The sequence below is a fragment of the Pundamilia nyererei genome, unplaced genomic scaffold, assembly GCF_000239375.1.
Source record: "Pundamilia nyererei isolate P.nyererei 1_Seehausen unplaced genomic scaffold, PunNye1.0 scaffold00086, whole genome shotgun sequence".
Taxonomy (NCBI): Eukaryota; Metazoa; Chordata; class Actinopteri; order Cichliformes; family Cichlidae; genus Pundamilia; species Pundamilia nyererei.
The window spans coordinates 987,385-1,009,880 of NW_005187487.1; the positions used below are offsets into that span (position 1 = coordinate 987,385).

Genomic DNA, 22,496 nt, shown 5'->3' on the forward strand with positions numbered 1-22,496 from the left:
ACAGAGAAAACCCCCAACAATCCGCTCACTCTCTACGAGCAAGCATATGGCAACAGTGGGGAGGAAAAACTCCCTTTCTATAGGAAGACACCTCTAGCAGAACCAGGCTCAGGGAGGCGTGGCCATCTGCCACAACCAATTGGGGGTGAGGGGAGGGAGACAGGACAAAATACTCTTCCCTGTGGAAGAGAGCCAGAGATTAATAATAAGTAATGATTCGAATTCTGTATAAGTGAGTGAAATAGTTGAGTGAAGAAGAAACACACAGTGCATCATGGGAAGTCTCCATTAACCTAGGGCTATAGCAGCATAACTAAAAGACGATTCACCCGTGATTTGATCCAGCATTAATTATATGCTTTATAAAAAAGGAAAGTTTTAAGCCTATATAGAGTTTTACAAGGCTGTAAACAGGTTTATTTTAGCTTTCAAATCATACTTTTAAGGATTTCATCCTATTGGAACTGAGTCGCCTTTGGAGCCAGCCTCAATTGGCCACTAGAGGAACTGCAGTTTTTGGCACTTCCACTTTGGCTGCTTTTTTATGGGTTGTCATATTTACAAGATGTTTAAACTCTTTTAATGTCTTCTGAATATCTACTTGCCAAATCTTTTGTGCAACATAATCTTTTAATCTGCTACATGTGCTCAGAGCTGAATAACTTTGTAAACTTTTAACTGCTGTTTGGTGCTGTGCAGGTTGTGCACTTTAGGTTTAATGCAGCTTGTTCAACCTGCTGCAGCCTGAAAAGAGAAATCACACTAAAACAAACATTAAAGTTGTACGTTTACAACCAAAACAATGAGCTGAGTGATGCTACGTCAGTTGATTTCAGAGAGGTCTGGATTTAACTTAAAATCCAGTCATTTTTTAGTATTTTTGCTTCTACTTTGGTGGAAAATATTGAGTCATAATTTAGGTGAATCCTGGGCATTTACACTCAGAGTATTTGCAGCAAATGCTGCTCATTAGTTGGTCAGTAAATGCTTTATTTTACTTTACTTAACTTTTCCCATCTAGAAAACTCGTTGCCAAAAATCCCAGCTTCAACAGAGAACAGTGAAGGCTCTCCGGATCGAGCCAACAGCTTTCATTCGTTGCCAGCCTCCAGGAACGGACTCACAGAGACCTCCACCACGCCGTCCACCTCCACGCCCAGCACCAAGGAGCATGGCAACCTGCCCATCATGGTCCCCATGATCCCTCCGCCACTGATCAAGCCCCCTGCAGGTACAGAGCACTAATGCCATTTTGGAGAGATTAATGCAGCAGATTAATTGATAAAGTGGTTTAGACTTGCATGTAAGTATGCATGCATGCATGTCCTTGATTTTTCAAGAGCAGTAAAACGTGATGCCTTCTAGAAATAGGAAAAAACTGTTTAAAAGTTGGCACACCAGCCACATCACAGCTTGTGTAGAAAGTTACAACTGTTTTCTGCTTTTATGTTACGAGGAAGGTTACTTATTAAATTTGCAAAAAGATCAAGGTCATTTTCAACCCATCGCTGATTGCTAATATATTCACTCAAATGCCTGAAAGCAAGCAAACACACACACACACACACACACACACACACACACACACACACACACACACACACACACACACACACACAGAACAGTTGTGTCTCCAGTCTGAAAGAAGAAATGTCATAGACTTAAACCACACCTGCTTTCCAGACAGACTGGGTTGCAATGAAGATACCTAAATGCTGACTCTCCAGCACTTAGCATGGAAACTCAGGATTTATGCAGTTATGAAGGTTTCGGTTTGTGCAATGGTCTGAAAGCCTTCGTATCAGAGCAGAGGCAGGCGACTAATGAGCTAGCTACCTGCTGTACACCTTGTTTTTCTCCACCTGCCCAAGTGTCAATATTACCCCATCAAGTCTCTGAGGAAATGTCCACGTTACTCGGCCAGACAGAGGGCTTCATTATCCCTTGCGTCTGCTGTGGACAGGAGGCTGGTACGCCCCGGCGAAGGGAGCAAGCCTCCTTGGCATCACCCAAGAGGAGTCCCCGCTGGCCCTGCCTAGGCGGGGAAACAGATGGTGCGGTCCCACTTAAAGCCCACCAGCACCAACTAACTACCCGGCCAACACCTCCCTCAACTCCCCCACCCTCCACCTCCACACATACACTGAATTATTCATGTGCCCCCGCAAAATCCGACAAAGGACCTTTTGAGGTGCAGGTACGGCGAATGACGGTGGCATTTAGTACGGAGGCTGCATAATTACTGGCATGTTTTTTTCCCTGCTCATGCAGATGTGAGTGTTTTCAGATGAGCTTGTTAGGATGTGCCAGGATGTGGGAAGGCGAAAACAACTCCACCTCAAGATGTCTCTTTGTGTGAAAATGTTGAGATACTGTGAAAGATGTTGTGATTTCATATTGGCCTTCGATCCTGATCATTATGCTGCGGTGCATGCATTTTTTCGAGCAACGTACAAACCCTGATCCGCCCACTCAGTCAGCTTAGAATTAAGATATTTTGTCTTTTTTCTCTAATCGCTGCAGTGGGCAGCTATTCAGATAGACACAAAAAGGCAGAGAGAGTATAGGAATGAGAGCAGAGGGGAAGCTAAGCCATAAAATATGCATGTTGGGTCTGCTATGCTGTCTTTAGTGCCCCAGGGAGTTATTCCTTTAATTGTGAGTTAGTCTTTACTTAAAATCTGATGGCCCTGTAGATCCATTAAGCTCCACAAGAGGTGAAAAGCCTGGCCAGCGTGCGATAGGGAGGTGAACAGAGGTGAAAGACTAATGGGCCTGCGTTTTTTCGCCCTCACACCCGCGTATAGTCATAATGTGATAATTGGGAGATACTGGAGGGAATCTCGGAGGATCTCTCTCATTTCAGCAGCAGCGGCACTAAAAGCCCGCAGCTCATCATCAGCAGTCACAGTTTACCGCAGAAGAGGCATTTCGCTGTCACTGAGGGTCTGTTAAAATAATTTGTTGACCACACAGCAACGCGGCAGCTGCATGCAATACAATTACATTCACGGTTAAACAAGGGAATACATTTGTTGTTGTCATAAACATGATTTCGAGAATTAAAAGGGGAATGTGAGGGGGTCAGCTGCAGCTGTACTGTTTCATTTTCCTTATTTTCTGTCATATATACTGTAACAATGCTTGGTGCTCATATTAAACACGCCAAACAGCATATATCCTGGAGTCCCATGAGCCAAAAGCTCAGGCTTCAGAATATTCTTAACCCTCCTTTTTGTTCTCTATGCTTGCATCTAAATGATGTCATAGAGATGTGATTTTTCTAATATGATTGACTGATTATGATTGATTTCTAATGATAACTGTGAATGCAGTAGCTCTACTCACCAGCAGTTCAAGTCATCAGTTTGCGAGAGGCAGCCAATCAGTAGAAAGTTAGCCTTAATGGGAAAGGAGCTAAATCAGCTTCAGCCAGAGAATGAACTAATGTGCTGCTCCAAGGCTCTGTATGAGATAAACGAGGACTATTTTGAACTATGAATTATGCAAAGCTACTCTACTAGAGTCCAAGAATAACAATACCTAGAAATTACCATAACGGGTCCCCTTTACCAGACAGATGAGCCCTGGATACCTTTTAAAAATCCTTTTTTTAAAATCTTTTTTATCCCAGAATAAGCAGAAGTCAAGATCACTATATCTCACTGTAAATTGTGGTAGGCCGTTAAATGTGGCCTAAATCCACACACTTAAAATAATACTTCATTTTTATTTATGAGTCAGTCCCAGAACAGAAATTTTCATTATGTGCTAATATAATGTAAAAATGCTGCATACTACTGTAATTATCACTATGTTTTTTAGCCCCAATGGGGCTCAAACAAAACATCCTGAAACAGTCTACACTGCAAATAATAACAAAGTCAGAAAGTGAATTTCACTTGTAGCACTCAGGACAACTTACACAACTGCTATTTCAACATGAAAACTACCACTAACTAGATAAAAGGCAAATTCAATTCAGTCTCATTTATATGGCACCAAACCAGAAGAATGATCACCTCAGTGTGCTTTTTATTGTATGCTAAAGACCCTACAATATTAAAAAGGAAACCCCAACAATCAGATGACCACTTATGAGCAAGAACTTGTAACTAACGTCAGGCTCAGCTGGGGGAAGTCATCTGCCACAAACCGGTTGAGGGGGAGGAGAAAGTGAAGAGTGTCAAACACATGCCTGATCAAACTTCTCTACAAAGGTCAGATCTGCAGTTTATTATTTCAGCTTGTTGAATTGCAGTTATGCATCATATCTGCTGTCTGTGCAGTTAGAAAGCCTCGTCTCTAAATGAATTGTTACATGCAGTTTGTTTGCAATTGATATTGCAGTTGCTGTGATGGACGGATAGAGAAGATCCAGCCACACTCATATATGAAAAGATAAGCTCTAATCTGACCATGATTCACTGCATCGCTCACAGTTAGATCATGCGGCCTGTGGTGCAGTAAAGCATTATACAAAGCTGATTTATTTTTACATGTTTATTGACTCTTATAAAAGTCTGCTGCTGATCTCAGTAAATGGAAATGGATGTCCCCTTCCCAGTGTGGATACAAGAGGGCGACACACTGCAGACAGTGCTCTGCAGGAAATGCAGAAAAAAAGTAACATCAAACAGATTGTTTTCTTCTACTAATCTACTGTGGTGTCATTTTTATTCATTCGTCCTTTAAACTGACAGTATTTTTGTGCTGTTGCATACTAGGAATATAGCACATATTAATGTCATTTAAAAAAATATATATTACAATGTTATTGTAAACACTGTGGTTATATTTTTAAGAGTTGAACTCCATTAGTTAAAGTGTATAAATGTTACAATGAGAGCAGTAATAAATTATAAGTATTCAGAGTATGTAGGACTTTTCTGGCTCCTGAATAATTTTTCTGAGGGGGGAGAAAAAATATCCCACACACCATCCAAATGTGAACGGTGAAAGGGTTCAAAGAAGCCAAACTAGTCTTTGTTACCAGGCTGTAAGCATGTTTATTTCTCTTGTAAGGTTCAAGATTGACTCACTTCTGTGAGACATTAGAGGAACTGCACTTCCATGTTGGCTTTGTTTCTTGCGTGTCCGCTTGGAGAGAGCGTACAGTCAGCAACACACATAACCCAGAAGTGGTACCTTGAATAGCGCTTTTCTACTATAAGTGAGCACTCAAAGCAAACCTTATGCATCGAGTGACACACATTCACTTTTTTCCTGTACATAAGACCAACAACCTTCTGAATGGTACCGTACTGTACAAAGTCCCAGAAGTTCCGATTTCTTCCTGTCTAGATTTCAAATGCTACACATTTCAAAATGAAGACATATCAGTGTGGATACGGCCCAAAGTGTGCCTGTTTATTTAGCAGTTAACAGACATCCTATAGCTCCAGTCTTTGCTGAAACACCATAACCTTAATCTTGTTGTGAACCTGTAATGTGAATATATGTTTATCACAGCGACTGTCCTTGTGGGCTAAATTTGTATATGTATTCAGTTTTTCCCCTCATGTTTTTTAATTTTGTTCTTTTTCTTCCTTTCCTCTGCCCTAAAAGTGCTCTCGTCATGAATAATTTGGGAATTACAAAAATAAAAATAAAGTGTGGTTTCACATTAGGTTTTACTGTTTATATGGAGACGGTGGAAATCAGGCTTGTGTAACACGGAAAACTTTTAACTCATGTGTTCCATTTGTGTGAAACACGCCTCACCAAACTTACACCTTTGATGGCACAAACTATCAAGAGGACGCTACACCTCACAGAGACTCCTGCGTCATCTTCAGCAGCAGCAGAATACATGCTTTTGTCCCTTCAAGTTCTCTAATACCCACAGAGCACAGCCATAAACAAGCATTTTCCCATATCCCAGGCTCATCCGTTGTGGCTACATTTATCCATGGCAGGGCTTCATTATAAATCCTGCAGTGGTTTTGTGGCTTGAGTCTTGAAAAGTTTTATCCAGCTGAGCAGCTGGGCTTCATCAGTGGAATTAATGCCTTTATGGTTTGTGTGTTTAATACGTGTAGTTGCATACTTTGTCCATGCTGTGCACTTTTTACCTTCCATATAGAATACATTGTAATCAGTATCAGGCTCACTTTGATTACAGAGTTTGAGAATTGTACCACAAGGTTATTTTATTGGACATCGTATTAGAATATAGTAAAAGCCCTTGGTGTAAAGAGCACATCATAATGCTCATTTCATTACCTCTCCTTTTCTCTGTAGACGAGGATGCGTCCAATGTGCAGATCATGTGCGCCTGGTGCCAGAAGGTCGGCGTCAAGCGCTATTCTCTGAGCATGGGGAGTGAGCTGAAGAGCTTCTGCAGTGAGAAATGCTTCGCTGCCTGCCGCAGAGCCTATTTTAAGAGAAACAAGGTAACATCCCTTCCTTGTCAACAGCTTGACTCTTTAATATGATGTATTTTAGACACTTTTCAGAGACTTTGTGTTACAAATCTACTGGTGAGACCCAGAGAAGAAAGTGAAATCCCCTTCCCCCAACAAATATCGCGATAGGTCTGCAATTGTTAGTATGATAGGAATGGTTACTGGGTATAGTGTGAATTGGTTTAATAGTGTTCATCATCTCAGAATGTGTACATGTTCCACTCTGAACAATACTGATGCTTGGTCAGGGTAGCCTCATTTTCTCACAGTATCATTTCTCCTTAAAGTGAACTAAAATTTGAAGAAAATGTGTATTTCCTGGCCAGCCCCAAGTGGTTGCTAGAGGTTGCTAGCAGTCACCATGAAATCTTAGACTTACCCCTATTCCTGCAGGCTTAGAGTGACATCCTTAATAACTGTTAGTCGTTAGGAAAAACAGTGTTTTTCACAGCCATTTGGCAAGTGGTTGCTGGAGGTTGTTGGTGGTCACAAAGAGATTTACTGTGCTGCACTGAAAACCTCTTCAGTAGTTTTTGCAGGTTGCATGGTAAAAGATGCCAACTTGTTTGCAAGCACTAAACTACTTGCAAGCATTAATGAAACTGCAAACTTCTTCAAAGTAAAAGTTACCCTTTTAAATTAAAACATTTTACTTTGATAGAAAATCTTCTCCATTTCAGTTTTGGTGCCGCAGTCTTTGTTACTAATTTCCCCCCAGCGACTGCCAGCAACATTTTGCCAACAGGCTGAGGAATAAACACTTTTCCCTAGCAACTGGAGGTTGCCAGAAGTTTACCAACCAGTCTCCTGGCGTGTATGACTTGCAACCTAACATCTTGATTCTATTCACACATTATGTATCTGTTTTACTGTTAGGAGCAGAGTATCAGCAATTAATATGGTTCCCAAAAACTAGAATATCACCCATCAAGCCTTTCATCTTATTAACACACCATATTCTGCCGTATGTGAAAAGCTTCATCTTATCAACCTAAATTGTGACTTGGTGCAACAAAAGGTTAAATCTTGTTTAAAAATGGCACATTTTTGGCTACAAACCACATTAGCAAATATCAAAGTTGTTATTGTGTTGCCATCCCTCCCCCTCCAGTTACTGTAGTTAAATACTCTCCTTTCTCTCTTGTACCAAAGCTTGGATTTATAAGGAATTATACCGTGAGTATGATGTTTTACTCTCCTGCTTGTCTGTCCTAAAATCATTCAAACATAATCACTCTTCAAGCACTGCACTGAAGCAGGAACCATAGGGGAGCACTTAGACTACGTCTCTTCATTTCAGTTAGTGAGATTCAAATTTTTTTTTATGACACTTTTTCCCCAAAGCATGACAATCAAATTGAGCCTTGCATCTACTGTACTGTTGTATGTTTTTAATTTTTTACCTTTGACACTTCAGCTCATTTGCTTTCATAGCGAGTTTGTAGTTTTCATTGTACTGAATGTTGATTCTGTTGATGTCAAGGAGTCTGACGTGGTGAATCCTCGCAGGGGAATATGTGACAGTTACAAAAAGCTATGAGTCTTTATATCAGATCAAAACGCTTCTTTTGAACTGGTTTTATTTTGATCTCTGAGCTCCAGAGGAGGTCAGAAAAAAAGCACGTACAGGTATGTGTCACGCGGTATGCAGCAAAGTAGGCGAGGCAGCTTCATATCAATCAGAGCTCAATCAGAGAGGCTGTAAACAGGACATCAAATACAAGATTCATCGCTGTGAAGGAAGCCCCCTGCTATGAATCAGTGGGAGGGGGCCTTGTGTGAAATTATCCAGAAATGAAAGGCAGTTTATGTAAAGTTTACATATACATCAAAGAAACAGAGTTAATAGAAAATATAGTTTGCACACGCCCCATATAATACATTTTGGAGGCCCCGGTACGTTTTGTAATTCCGGAATATCTCCTCTGTCAGACTGCTCAAAAGAAAATGTCCAAAATACAAATTTAAATCTTACTTTACACTTTGGAGGTTTATGCAAATTAGTGCTTGTTTAATGAGATTAGACCACATTTGCAAATGTAACCTTCAAGTGACCAAGTGGAGTCATTTATGATCCCGGTCGTATAGTTATATGTGCTGTTGTGAAACGATTCCTGACATGACTTTGTCAGTCTATTGTCAGCTCACTGGTGTGGCAAAGATACCGGAAAGTCGTGTGAGGTCATTTATAGCCCAGGAAATACATGCACTAAAAAAAAAAACTATTGTAATGCTCCACTTCTGATCACTACACTGTAATCTTTTGCAGTGAACTCTGGATAACAGACTGTGAGTAGAAATATCTACAGCTGCAGGAGGAGCAGTAGATCTCCCTTGAGGTAGATAATTAATAACCAAAGCGATGTTAAAAACTGCTTAATTTTATAAAGACGAGCAACGCCTTTTTGCATAAAAAAGGCTGAAAATCAAAATCATTGCATTAGAACATTTGAGAGCATGAGTCATGGATAAAGTAAACAAAGGCGTGAATGAAATATAATGAGACTGTAAAATCACTCACTAATACACACTCACTGGCTACTTTGTTAGGTTGAATTGATCGTTATTGCAAATCTCTAATCAACCAATCACATGCAAAGTAATTCAGTTCATTTAGGTAAGCAGACATAATCAAGACGACCTTCTGAAGTTCAGGCTGAGCATCAGAATGGGGAAGAAAGGTGATTTAAGTTACTTTAAATGTGTTAAAGCCAGGTGGGCTGGTATGATCATTTCTCATATTGGTGACTTACTGGGATTTTCCCACATGAGCATCTCTATTGTTTACAGAGGATGGACCGACGGTTTTCTGATTAATGGAGTAATGAGAAGGGAAAGGTCTCAATTCAATTCTGTTAAAACCTTTAACTCTAGCATGTTTACAAAATTAAACAATTTGGACTTCATCCAAAATGTCGATATATGTTCTGGAAAAGTACACACATCAGGTAAATGTTGGCTGTTTACATTTCCAATATACAATATACAAGACTAATGAGCTCTGCATTACATTCTGACCTTATCAATGACATTTTTGAACAAAGCGGAGCTGAAATGTATTGTGATGTGTGTTGAGAACAAATACAAAGAAGCAGCAGTAGTCTTTCCACTTCTCTGCCAGCTCTCCCCATTAACCTGCTCCAGACTTCTGACAGAAATTTTCAAAGCATGTCGTACGAGTGCGGTGACAGCTCCTCATGCAAGTAATAGTTTTAGAAAAGTTCAGACTTTAAAACTCAAAGTGAGGGGAGGGATAATATTAGTCTTGGAAAAAATCTTTTACATTACGAGTTCTCACAGTCAGCCTGTTGTTCTGCTGATGCTTCAACATGCCCTTGATTATAATAACAATACTATTATACACTAATATTGTACATTTCTACCCCTCAGCTGCAAAATGATTCATCAGTGCAATCAGTCGGCTGCTTCTTCAAAAACACTTCATGAACTCGACTGCTTGATGCGATAACATTTAATTAAGTATCCCACTTTAGCCTAACAAAGCACACAAGCCTCTTCTGATATTTGGCCAGTTAAAAATTAAAGGCATGTTTTGTATGCAAGTCAATTTCTGCCAAATGAATAACAAAAGAGGCAACATCTCAACGTCCAACTTTAAGCTTAAAGTTTAAGTTCTGCATGACTTTTAAACCCAGACTCTGCGTTATTTATTTATTAGTTTATTTTAAATGATGTAACTCATATAATCAGGATTAAAGCTCCTAATGATATGAAAAAACAAAATAAAAACCCCAAACAAAACAAATTTCTAACATATTTCTCAAGAAATACCTCTGAAAGACCACAGCTTGGCCTCCTAGTTTACTACTTACAGTCCTACTTACAAGGCTATGGACTGATATTAAAGTAAAGGACAAACCAACATAAAGTGCTTTAGTAAGGTGCTGCAGCATCAAATGCTTGCAGAACAGCATCAATGCACATTGGCAATTATTATGCAAGTTTTGGGAACTCTACTACTGGAGTGCCAACCCAATTTCTCTCACAGGTATTCGTTTAGATTGAGATCTTGTCACATCCTCTTCAAACTGTCCATTGAATCCTCGTGCTCTAAAGATGGGTGGCTTTGTAAGTTTGTAAGTGATGACTCAAATTGGGATAAAAATATATCATCATAGGACAAAAGCAATGACTCAACACTACTTTATGACCTTTTCCTTTAACACGTACTCACCACCAACGCATGGAGAGTCAGTTCACTAGCGATGCCTTTTAAGGATGCTCAAATATCATTACAGACTGCATCTAAAGAGTGCTCCTCAATTTTTTATGGTAGCCAGTTCCATAGACACCAATGCTAGTGGTTCTAACTTTGGGGTGAGCGTTTCTGTGATGGAGATCCAAGTGTGGCACTAGGTCCAATAATATTCAGCTTTTTTGTTCAGTGGAAATGTATTGTATGTTGGAGGTTATAAGTGGACCCATCCAAAACAAAATCCACTACAAGATTAAGTTGTTTCCATGAGTACTTGAGTACTAATTAGCAAAACTGAAAGTACGTGCGATGCCTGGTTAGCCAGCCTGTTTCTATAGTTTTCCAGGTAGATAAACAATAAATGTGTAGCTGTCGTCTTCTGTTTGGCAGTTAAGTAGCCAAATCTAGAAAATAAATCTTGCAGCTGTCATAGTAAAACCCAACCTAATGTAGCACGCATTATTACTTTATAAATGCTGATTTATGGATATTTTTAAATCTTAAGCTGTGCATGTCACAGTTAAGGGTTTTTGCTGAGCACAGTGCTTTTCTCTTATCTTTGCAGCAGCAGAGAAAAAATGTACAAACATAGTCAGTTATGTCATGTGTAGTTTAGTGCACATCATGCGTAGTTTATGGTAATATGTTCATTTATATACATACAGCGTGTTCTCAGCCAGTCAGACATGTTGGGAAAAGGCCTGCTCTACCACAGCAGCTCAGATTCTATATTTTGTCTGGCTCTTGCACATTCATGCAGGTCATTTGTGTAAATGATACCCATGTGTTTCTTTTCTCATGCACCCACAAGGTTGGCCACAACAACACAGCCTCCAGGCTTTTTTTTTCCTGCTTAAAAAAAAATGTCATGGCTTGAAAAAAAAAAAGAGTATCTTATGTCTACGTGTGCTTTGGCTGGAGGAGCGGAGACGTGGGGGAAGGAGAGGGGGGATGCAGGGGGTGGGCAGCGGCTCTGGCATTATGTTGCATGAAATATCTTCAGCTGCCTCATCCATGAAACCCAATCCCCTCCTAGGGTGACTATGGCTGCTGCTTTCTCACATCTCTACATAACTCCACATTCTGTAGTGCCTATTTGAGTGTGGCGAAAGATGATTGATAGTTTAACTCGGGCTAATCACTTATGTGCCTGTTTACTGTGCGCCTTAAGCTCCTGGATTAGTTTGTATGGAAGGTGCAGCTTCCTCCCCGCTCGCAACACTCAATTATTCTGTCTGTCACCTCACACTGTCTGCTCACTTTCATTCTCTTTTTGACCATTCGCTATTGATTCAGAGGCACCACTTGGCTCTTTTTCTTGTTTGGTAATTCGCTGCAACCTAGTCCCTTCCCCGTGCGCACATTATGGCGGTTTGCGTGGTGTACGCTGCACAAACCAAATCTGAGTGGAAAGATGCCAACCAACGGAAAAGTTCACCGAGTTTTCAGCTCCAATCTTGGACAGTTTGGAGGATTAAATTAGAATTAAGGGTGGAGTTTCAGCTGGAGGTAAAAGCTGCTTAACTGTCACACTTTTACACGCAGCTGTATGTTTTCCTACTTTATCTGACACCCACACATACGCCGATAAACAAGCTTTCTCATTGGACACAGTGCCAAGATTAAGTTAGGCAATTAGCAGTGATGGATTACGCTCCGTGAGTGTGAAAAAAGGTGGAATGAGAGCAGGCTCTGCTTTGCATGTACCCGAAACACATTGTCTACAAATCATTTAGGGCTGGATTTTGAATGCAGGAAGCTGTAACAAACGCTTTGCTGTGGCATCAACTGTGATGAAATGTTGCTTGTTGCTGTTGCAATAGCTCCAACAATCTTTTTTTTTTTCTTTTCCATCCTCAGCTGGCTTTGAGTTTCTCAGCTTGAGCTCCTCAAAACACAGTTGGGCTTTAGTTTGTAATTTTGCATCTACTTCTTATCTTTTAATTTTGCATTTGTACAAAATAAAGAAATATTGCCCGCATGCTTGAAAGAAAGCAGGATTTTTGCTTATATGCAGGTTTATTTAAAAAGTTTAACCTATTTTAAAGCAATGAAATCATTTGATTAAACCTTAAACTGCAATATTTGCAGTTTCTGTGACATTATTGTACATTTTTGAGATAATTACACCAAATTTCTAAAATAGCTGGAATTATTTGATGGATTTGCTTTTACTGTACTTATTTCTTTTGTTTTCTCTATCTCAAAGCATCAAAGTAAAATCATCAGTGTTAGGTTTCCACTTTACTGTAATCATATTACACTTTACTGTTTGACTAATGTCATACATTACTAAGTTAAATTCAGTAAATTTCATTACACTTACTAATCACACTTATAGTTCTTGTTCTTGATTGCCATTAGAAAAAAATAACATCAAATGTGCACACATCCTGTCAAGAGCTGAATTTTCAAAGGTAACAAAAGCAAGTGACTCCATTTCTGCCCATTAATGTTGTTGCAGTTGAATCACTGTGGTCACAGGCCACAGCATGTTTCTGTTACGTGCTCTTTGAGCTGGTTTTCTCCATCTCGGCATTTGGCTTTGTTTTGATACCCAAACACTGAGACAAAGATCTTGTGCATTTCCTTGTTAGAATAAGGATTTGTGCCAGTGTGTGGGACTGTAGCATAAGATTTGTATTGTTAGCTGGCAGTTATGTGACAGTGTGACTCAGGCTACCCTGCTGAGTATTGCAAAAGTAATGTAGTGAGTGCTGTAATGAATTACTTTAATCAGAGAGAAACAAGAAGCGAGTTACGGCCCAACGCTGGCAGTCAAGTTTTAGGCATGATGAGGACATTTTTTATGCGAAATTCTTGGAAAACACTTTGCTACCTGTGAAGTAATCATTCTTAGTGTTTGCAAAGGTTGTAGGGTATTAAGGTAAATGCCTAAGATCGGATATTAATTGTGTATGTCTTTTTTAAGTCATCATATGCACAATACTCCATCTAATTATCAAAATCTGCCAAACCTACAGGTTTAAGTCATGAGATATATAAAACATTTATGCAAAGCAGTTATAAAAATTTGTGAATCTGTAAGAGACAGAATGCAGGAAGTCCAGTGCTTCCCAGCACTGTTTTGTTACTGAACTACTGCACTTAATAGGTCAATTTTTTGGTTTGTGTGAGGTATTTTAGTACAAATAGTCTACGTGTTTTGTTCTTGACAGTGCTTTGCGCATTCTTTCCTTTTTGTTTCTTCTGTCTAGTGCAGTTTACTGTGATGCATGAACATATTTCCCCCTCAATATACAAATGAATGTTCTCTCTTCTTTAAAAAGTAGAATTTTCCTTCCAGGCTAGAAGTCAGCATCTAAAGAGTGTTCACTTTGGTACAGAACAGCAGTCAGGCATGCTTCCACAAATAATAATCTGGTAAATAGACACTGAAAACAAGACATTTTGGAAATTAGAAGATGAGGATCAGTGTCATCCATCCATTTTCTTAACTGTTAGGGCTGTGGGAGAGCTGCAGTCTATTCCAGTGTACGCCCTGGGTAGGTGACCATTCCCTCTTACAACCATTCACTCTAGAACGATCGGTTAACCCAACAAGCATGTCTTTGGACTGTGGGAGCCCTATGCAAACACCAGGAAAACATGCAAACCGGCATGTTGCTGAGTGATCATTGCACCACCATGCTGCTGGAGTGGACCATTATTCTGGCAAAATACTATATCTAAACACTTTCACCCCTCTGGTTTGCAGAAAATGAACTTTTCACTTTGGTGTCACTGACATATTCAGGTTTGAAGGTGAATTATAGCCTTTTTCAGCTTATCTATATCGCTTTTTTTGAACTTATGAACTGCTTTGCGAGTTTTATCTTTAGACGTGAGAACTACAAAACTATGCATGCTACACATGCTGCACATGTCTCAACTTCTAGCAAAAAGATCCTCAGCAGAACCAAATGCAGAACATTGGGAGTATGTGGTGTATATTTTAAGGATTTATGGAAACGTGACAAAAATGCACTGCAGGTAGTTTGAAGGGCTTTCTAAATTGAGACAATTAGAAAAATAACAAATTTCTGCCAAACAAATTGAACAGGAAAAGGTTTATGAGGTTTATGGCACAGAAAACCAGAACAGCACCACAAGCAGAGAAAAGTGCATGAAAAATAAATAATCAAATAAAGAAAAAACAATGAGTGAAAGCAGTCGATTACAAGGAGCGTAACCTGACACGGGTGGGGGGAAAAAGAAGAAGGAGAAAAGGGGAAAAACGGGACGTTGGGTACTGGAGATATGCAAAGAAAGGTAATTACCAAAATAAAACCGGAGTGGATGTAAGGGAGGAAGGATAGGACAGAGGAAGGCAAAGAGACGGAAGAGCTGGAGACACATGAACATAGAAATATCAAAAAGAATAGCAGTAAAATGAAACAGGGACCAAACTCAACTGATGCGTACACTGAAGACCACGACAGCGTGACACATTGCATTGAAATGTATGTTACATTATCTTTGCGTTTCTGCTGGTTTGGTTGCTTTTATGAAGGCTTCAAGCATAGGAGTGTGCAGGGTGATGGTCTGTAGAACCTGTTACTGTGTGAGATTGCTTGTGAGGAATAGATCAACTAAAACTTATATTAGAAATATAAATATAAAATACAAGTTAACTTCTTTGGGTTTGTAGTGAATATTTTTTCAAGCAAAATTGAAATCATACAGTCTTTCTTGTATATATAATTTCATTTTTTCTTTATAAGTCTTTATGAAGAAAACAGCAAAACTGCATGCACGTGAGCCACATAATTCGTAAAAGCATGAAGCGGCTAGGGAGGAAGCCTCCAGTTTGTGTCACACGGGTCGTTTCTGTTGCAGTGCGAGGCTTTTTGTTCACACCATGAAATGCCCCCCCTGGAGACCCCAGACCTCCATCAGTGTCTTTCCCTGGGAGCTCCCTCCAGGCGCGAGGGGGCAGAGTGCCGCTTCATGTCAGCCCAGAAATGTCACATCACCTCAAACACGCACACGTCTGCTTCCACACAGCCCCGTGGTTGCCTCCCCGCTCCGGCAATTTGCTTTTGCATCTCCACCGCCTGCCGAGGAGGGCACGCGCCCAGGAGAGACACGTAGGGGGGGCGAGGGTGTGTGAGCATGCACGTGTGTGTATGTAACTGCTCCTTCTGCGTGTACGAATGCAGCTCCTTGTGGAAATTTTGAGTGCGCGATGAAGTGTGTAAAGTGTCTAGCAGTTACGAAGCCTTGAGGCCTGCCTGACACAGCTGCAGGGCACAAAGAGGAAGGTGATTATCTCATAGCTGCCAGCTATTCAGCTCAAATAAAGACAAAAGTAACTCCGACTAACTAGGAGACTAAAAGTGAAGCCACGTACATGAACTTAGAATGTGTTGGTGTCATTTCTAAAACTTGCACTCAACTCACATGAAAAGTGCAATAAAATGTACTTTGTGTTTTATTTGCAGGTACAGTGGCGATGTGCAATTTAGCATTGCACAGCTCACAGCAGATATATTAAGATGAACATTTGCTGCATTAAAAAATAGAGATTTAGTAGAAGGAAACTGGCCTGCAACATTATATATGCAAAAGTTACATTTAGAGCCACATAAATGTTCAAGAGAGGAACATTGATGCATATGTTGCTGTAAAGAAAGTGACTGGAGGGTTTTTCTTGTTGTTGTTGTTTTTTGTTTTACCACTTCCCACTTGCACACCCTTGTAAAAATTTAAGTGTAAAGATCAGAGCCTCATGCATGCATAAATCTCCAGTGATGCTTTGCAAACAAAATCGAATGGTTTGTCTTTCCAAGGTGCAGAGAGTAGAGGCAAACTTGTCTTTTGATTTGGGGGGGTGCGCGCGTTCACTTCCTTGCCTGACATTTGCATAGTGCCAGGATTGCACCTTCATTTCAGGATTTGGGATGAGCTCTAGTGCGCGCGGCTGTGTTTGTGTTTGGATTTGGAAAAGCCTGCCTACGAGCGCCTTTCTTTGGGAAGTGCAGCTCTTTTGGCAGGTGATGGGCACACACACCTGGACGTGTATGCATGCCCAGATGGAGGCTTGCGTGGTGGCAGCTGGTGTGACGTCCCGTCAGGACGGTGGAGCCGGCAGAGAGGAAATCAACGTGCGATGTCCTGCACTAACTAACTAACTATCAATCTATTCGTCTATCTATCTGTCTGTCCATCTAGCCATCTATCCATGTCTATCTGTCTGTCTAGCTATCTATCTCAGTCCCATCCCCTTTATCTGTGTGGCTCCCTGTGTGTGCCTCACGCCTCGTTCGCAGTGCCAACACCTCATTAGTACAATATGCAAATGAACTGGCGCTGGGCCAGAGGGTCAGAGCACAAACTGGAGGCAGAATAATAGCACAATGGTGCATCTTTTTGTGTATCAGAGAGAGAGAGAAAGAGTGTGTGTGTGTGTCCAAATGCCTGCCTAAAATTATGTGATTGTTTATGTGTGGTTACCTGACTTTGAGTCAGTGCGATGTGTCCGTACCCAAACTCTGGAGCCATATGTAGGTCAGCCTACACCTCACAGCTTCTAAATAACCATGACCTCATAAACCATGTCATGAAAGGTTGGAGAAAACAAAATCAAAGTAAAAATACCCCCCCAAAAAATGTGCCTGTTATTTTGTAAATTCTCACAAAACAAGGTTTTCTGTCAAATCTGTACACTGTGTCGTTTCTGGTACAAACAACAGCATGCTTCGTGACTCAAGACAGCAGTATCTTTGCACCAGGCTTGGAATGGGAAACCCTACCTGGAGGTGATGAAAGCAGATGGGAGTGGAGGCAAACTCAATCAGTCTCTGGACTAAAAATGTAAAATATACGCCAGAGTTGCCCTTTGGTATCATCGAGAGATGAAGAGAGCTGGAGGCCAAATTACCCATGACAAATCAAAGGTTGCAGGGAGCAATTTAAAGGGAACATAATATGAAAGAGCGCTACTCAAACCAGCGGTTCTTCTGTCAGTGCACGGGCTCAATTTGAAATGTCAGCTTCGGGGCTGCAAACGGCATGATGTACATGTCTAATCGAGGTTAAATCTCAATTTCTGATAACAGTGTCTCAGCACCCCTTGGCTGTAAAATATGAACTAATTTGATCACACTGGGGTCTACATTATATAAAAGTGCATTTCATTTAATGAAACACAATGGAGCCATTGGGCACCGTGCCAGACAAAGCTTCTCCAATAACCTCTTTGTAACAGAATTGCCCACACCTGGCACAGCAGCACTGACTGCCTCAGTTTTCACACTGCACATAATGAATGACTCACAGGGTGCAGGAGAAGGTGGCTCCTTTTCCAGCTGGCGCAAACATGTAAAGGAAGTTTGTATTTTAAAAGCATTGCCATGGAAAGTAAAAGCACAATAGCTATTTGGGCAAATGAATCACATTATCGTTATTTGAGGTTGTATAACTAATAGATAGGTTACTGTAAATCCTACAGTTTAAGCCCCAGTATCTTTCTAATCAGCTTTAGCATATTTGGTGTCTGCAGCATGTTCAGATGCATTTAACCTGAGCTAATCTGATTCATGAAGAATGTGTGCCCATAAATATGGAGTAATTTGTGTATGCACTGAATGTTTAATGCACAAATCCCAGATTCATCATATTTTATTTACGTTTATAGCATCCTCAGCTCACACACGCACACACACAAATGAATAGCTTAAGAAAATAAGCTAAACCGCCATCATTCCCGAGGGAAAACATTAGAGGTTTGCCTTTTCTGGCGTCACATCTTTCCCCGCCGTATCCCTCAAGGTAAACGTGTTTCCTTATATAGCAAAATGTAGCCGTGACAGTATTAAAATTACACATGGAGGTTATGCTCCTGATTCTGATGGTAAGAACAGACTTGGCAGGGACACCAGTTTTTCTAAATGTTTTTTATGCCTGTTGGGAACATCTCTTTGGTTTTGTTGTCCGGTTAGAGCGTTAGCTCGTTTTTGTCGAGGTATGTTTCCGCCTATTGAAACCTGAAGATCAACAAATTATATATTTTTTATGAACTCCTGTGTGAGTCTCTGTGTCATTTTCTTCCATTCTGAGATGATTACACTTAGCTAGATTAGGAATGCTGACACCATGAGTGAAGTGAGTAGGTGGATCGTCTGCTCGGTGAAAACAAAAATAAAACTTGTAAAGTTATTTTCCATCTTTCTCGTTAGACAATTTGCAAGATGGAGGTTATGCAGATCTTTTCGCAGTTTGACACTACTTATGTTATAATTAAATCAACAATGGTAGGACTAATAAATGCTAAGTTTAGCAAACATAAATACACACAAATCACATTTTCTCAGGTCAAGTTAGTTTCATTCAGTAAAACATCTTTTTGCCTTCTTTGTTGAGTTCTGTTAACTTTTTCTGGCTTAAGGTTTATAAAAAACTAACGAGCTTGCTTTCCGCCATTAAGATTATCAGCAGAAGAGGAAAGATTGATTTCAGCCACTTGCGGAAAAAAAAGCAAAAACATATGTTCATTGAAATGCATGAACTGATATCATTAGCTAGCATAATGGCTGTGTGGGTGTGAGCAGATTGTACTTGCACGACATCTCCCTCGCTCTTTGGTTTAGTTAGCTCGTGGCACCTGTTAAGGTGGACCACCCTCCACCTTCCAGTACAGTTACGCCAACCTCATGTTATGTCATTCAGTCATTACAGCAAGCAGAGTGGAGGGAGCTCTTTGAGGTTGTCTTTGTTATCATTCCAAGCCAAATATATCAGAAACTTTAGCAAACGGCCACACCGAAATTTAACTCCCTAATGACTCAAATTATTGACACTGATTTAGTTAATTAACCCTTTAAAGCCAAGTTAATCATATTTGATACATGAGTTTTTTGTGATTTTCTCAGACTTCTGTTTCATCAGTGTGATTTCCCCCCTTAAAAAACAGAAATAAATTACACATTAAATTTCTAACAAATAAATTGCAAGAAAACAACGACAAAACACCTGCTGTAGCAAATGTGATACAAATTTAAAGTCATATACGCACATTTTTATAATTTATGCCGCAAAATTTAAAGGGTTAAAATTGCTCTAATTCATAATAAGAGCTAGATGTATTTATTAGAGCCATTTTGTTATATTTTGTAACTTATTTTATTATTTCATTTAGTTTAGTTATTGTTCTTGCTGCCTTGGAGCAAATGTGACCACATAGTTTTCCTTGGAGTAATAAAGTATTCTGATTCTAATAGCTGGTTTTGATTTTAAGCTAAAACACTGTATATGTGCCCTAAAACCAGTGACCACAACAGTGACCACAACAAGGTCACAGACCACACCTTTACCATATTAAAGTCTGGACATTACAGCTAAATTTAAAAATGTTGGATAGAAGAGTAAACCTGGGAGGAGGCAAAGTATTATTCCAGGAAAATCCAAGTAGCTGACCTGCAAGGTGAAAACAATATCAGCCTCAGTGCTGCAGTTGGCAGTATATTCAAAGGGACAAGCTATTAAGCAAGTAATGGAAGCAAGTTATTCATGTAGAAAAAGTATTGGCTGAAATGTCTTTCAGACATTTTTGGTGTTGTTTTTTTTTTTCTTAAATTAAAAATTGGGTTAAAATGAGGTGAAATGTATGGAAGCCCGTTTCCACCACTTAGGGACAAAAAAAGGATCCATAACTAAAAATTTTGAGAAAAGTAACTCGAAATTTTGAGTTAGCGCTGCCAATCAGTAATCTACGTGAATGACCTCATTTCCTTGTTACCCAGAAGCTGAAGCCCTCAGCCACAAATGCTACAGCTAAGCTACCAGTATTACATCCAGTCATGAATCCACAGATTGCTGAGTATTTTCAGCGTGGCTTCAAAAATGATGAAATCCTTGTGTTATTAGCTGAATCACATGGCGTTACTATCAGCCAACATACTCGCGAAAGAGCCAATTTGTTGCGATCCTGTTTTTAGTGCGCGTTACTCTGTGCCATATGCTTCCGGGTAACAAGAAAGTGACCTCATTCTCGTAGATTACTGATTGGCAGATCTAACTCGAAATTTCGAGTTAATAACTCGAAATTTCAAGAAAATAACTTGAAATTTTGAGTTATGGATACTTTTTTTTTGTTTTGTTGCTTTTTTAGTGGCGGAAACGGGCTTCCATAGAAATGAGACAAAGCTTCAACCTTCAACAAGTCTCTGAATCTCCTGAATCATCCTTCAAGGTAGGATCAAAAGATTCTGAGAACTGAGCTCCATAAAATTTTAAAAGCTTGCCTGTTTTAAATTTGACTGATTTCCCATTCAAGGTCATCTTCTCGGGTATGTCCTGGCAGTTTTCAGCATGAGTGCTATTTCAGCATTTCTCAGTGTAAGTCCAATTTGGGCTCCTTGCAGGCTGAACAGTGTGAACATGAACTTGGGAATTTCATTTGGAAGATCATTGACAGAGCTGAAGAGTGCAAAGTTTCAGATTCTAAAGGCAGAGCGTCAGGTGAGGAGCAAGACTGACGGCATGCACCCTGAATTCAAGTCCCCGGATTGAGACATCAACATGGGGTTTAGCTGTAATGTCCTGAGGTCTCAGGAAGACCAGGGAGTGAGTCCTTTTTGGCCACATGAGCACAATCCTTGCTCTCCACCTGGACATGTCACTATGATATTTGTTCACTGAAAATCAAGTTGAAGGATTACACACCAACTGGAACGGTACAGGTGTGAGGGGACACAATGGGAATAGCACTCACTGAGAGATCTAAACATAAAAGCTGAGGTGCACAAGAAGATGTTGTTGGAGGGGGGGATCACCCAAAATTCAAATCAGATAAACCTTTTGATTTTCATTGACCTGTTCTCAGAACTTTTTGATCACACCTTGTATCTTAGATTGATGGGTGTTAAATAGGCACAATTGTTTGCAGCATTTTAACTGCCTAAACTAAATGTCTTGCACACGCGAACTGCACATACACACCTGCACACTCACTCACTGTTTTGTTTCAGAGGATCCTTAACCCCTCACCCCTCGCCCGCCCATTGGTTTGATCACAAACCAATGGCTTTTCACCCATTTTACAGTCACCATTTCTGTTCATCTTTCTCATTGTTTTTTTTCCCCATTTCTGTTTCCTTGTTGCCTCTGTTCACGTGTTTATTTTGTCCATTCGTAAAAAGAAGCCATTATTTCTCCCCCCCAGGCAAGAGACGACGATGGCCTCGGTGGGAAATTACCCCTGCACAGCTTTGCTCAGGACACGCCCAGGCTTGTCTTCAAGACAAACAGCGATGTGCTTGTAAGGACCATACCCATTTAATGCCAGACAAGAGTTAAGCTTAATGGCTTCTGCACAAATATGTTTTGATGTTGTTCTTTGTTTAAAAATATGTAATTTTCAAGTCATGTCTGAAATGTGCCTGGGCTGGTTTGTGTTTGAGAATTACTGTAAAAGTAAAGCAGGCTCTTCCTCAAACCTCTCCAAACAAGATGCTGCACAAGATGCTTCACTTAAACGTTTCCATTTGTTATGTTCTGAACTTTTTTCATGCTTTATCATTTATTTTGCCCATTTTCATTTTTCATGTAGTGAGCTGTGTCAGTCTTTTTAGGAGCTATCAGACACATGCAGTCTCACAGTTAAAGCAGGTGTATAATATTGCAATAATAGCAGTGAAGCTAAGTTGGCTTTACTGAATAATATTTATTGGAAATGTTGATATACCTGTACATTTTACAAGTACATGCCCATATCCTGCTCTGCCATAAAAGTGCCATTTCAGTCCATTGTTAGGTAATTGCCAGGCAATGTGATGGTGCCAAATATATCTTATGCACTCACCAGACACTTTGTTGGATTTAATTCTTCATGTCATAGAGGAAGGATCATGGTCAGCAAGAACACTTAAGTT

General features: G+C 40.1%; 1 protein-coding gene across 5 annotated transcripts in view; it reads left to right on the top strand.

The window, feature by feature from the left end:
• The window catches only part of sobpa (sine oculis binding protein homolog (Drosophila) a), a 61,345-nt gene that overhangs the window by 21,674 nt on the left and 17,175 nt on the right, over positions 1-22,496 (top strand). For 3 of the 5 annotated variants that reach the window (XR_001290445.1, XR_001290444.1, XM_013912309.1), the window contains exons 4-7: positions 1,022-1,231; positions 6,244-6,395; positions 20,735-20,815; positions 21,788-21,883. Coding sequence is in view for 3 of the 5 variants with exons in the window: in XM_013912309.1 (XP_013767763.1) it covers positions 1,022-1,231; positions 6,244-6,395; positions 20,735-20,815; positions 21,788-21,883 (539 nt within the window). In the remaining 2 variants the exon portion in view is untranslated. The remainder of the gene's footprint in view (positions 1-1,021; positions 1,232-6,243; positions 6,396-20,734; positions 20,816-21,787; positions 21,884-22,496) is intronic. The other 2 variants (XM_013912310.1, XM_013912311.1) reach the window with 2 other exon arrangements.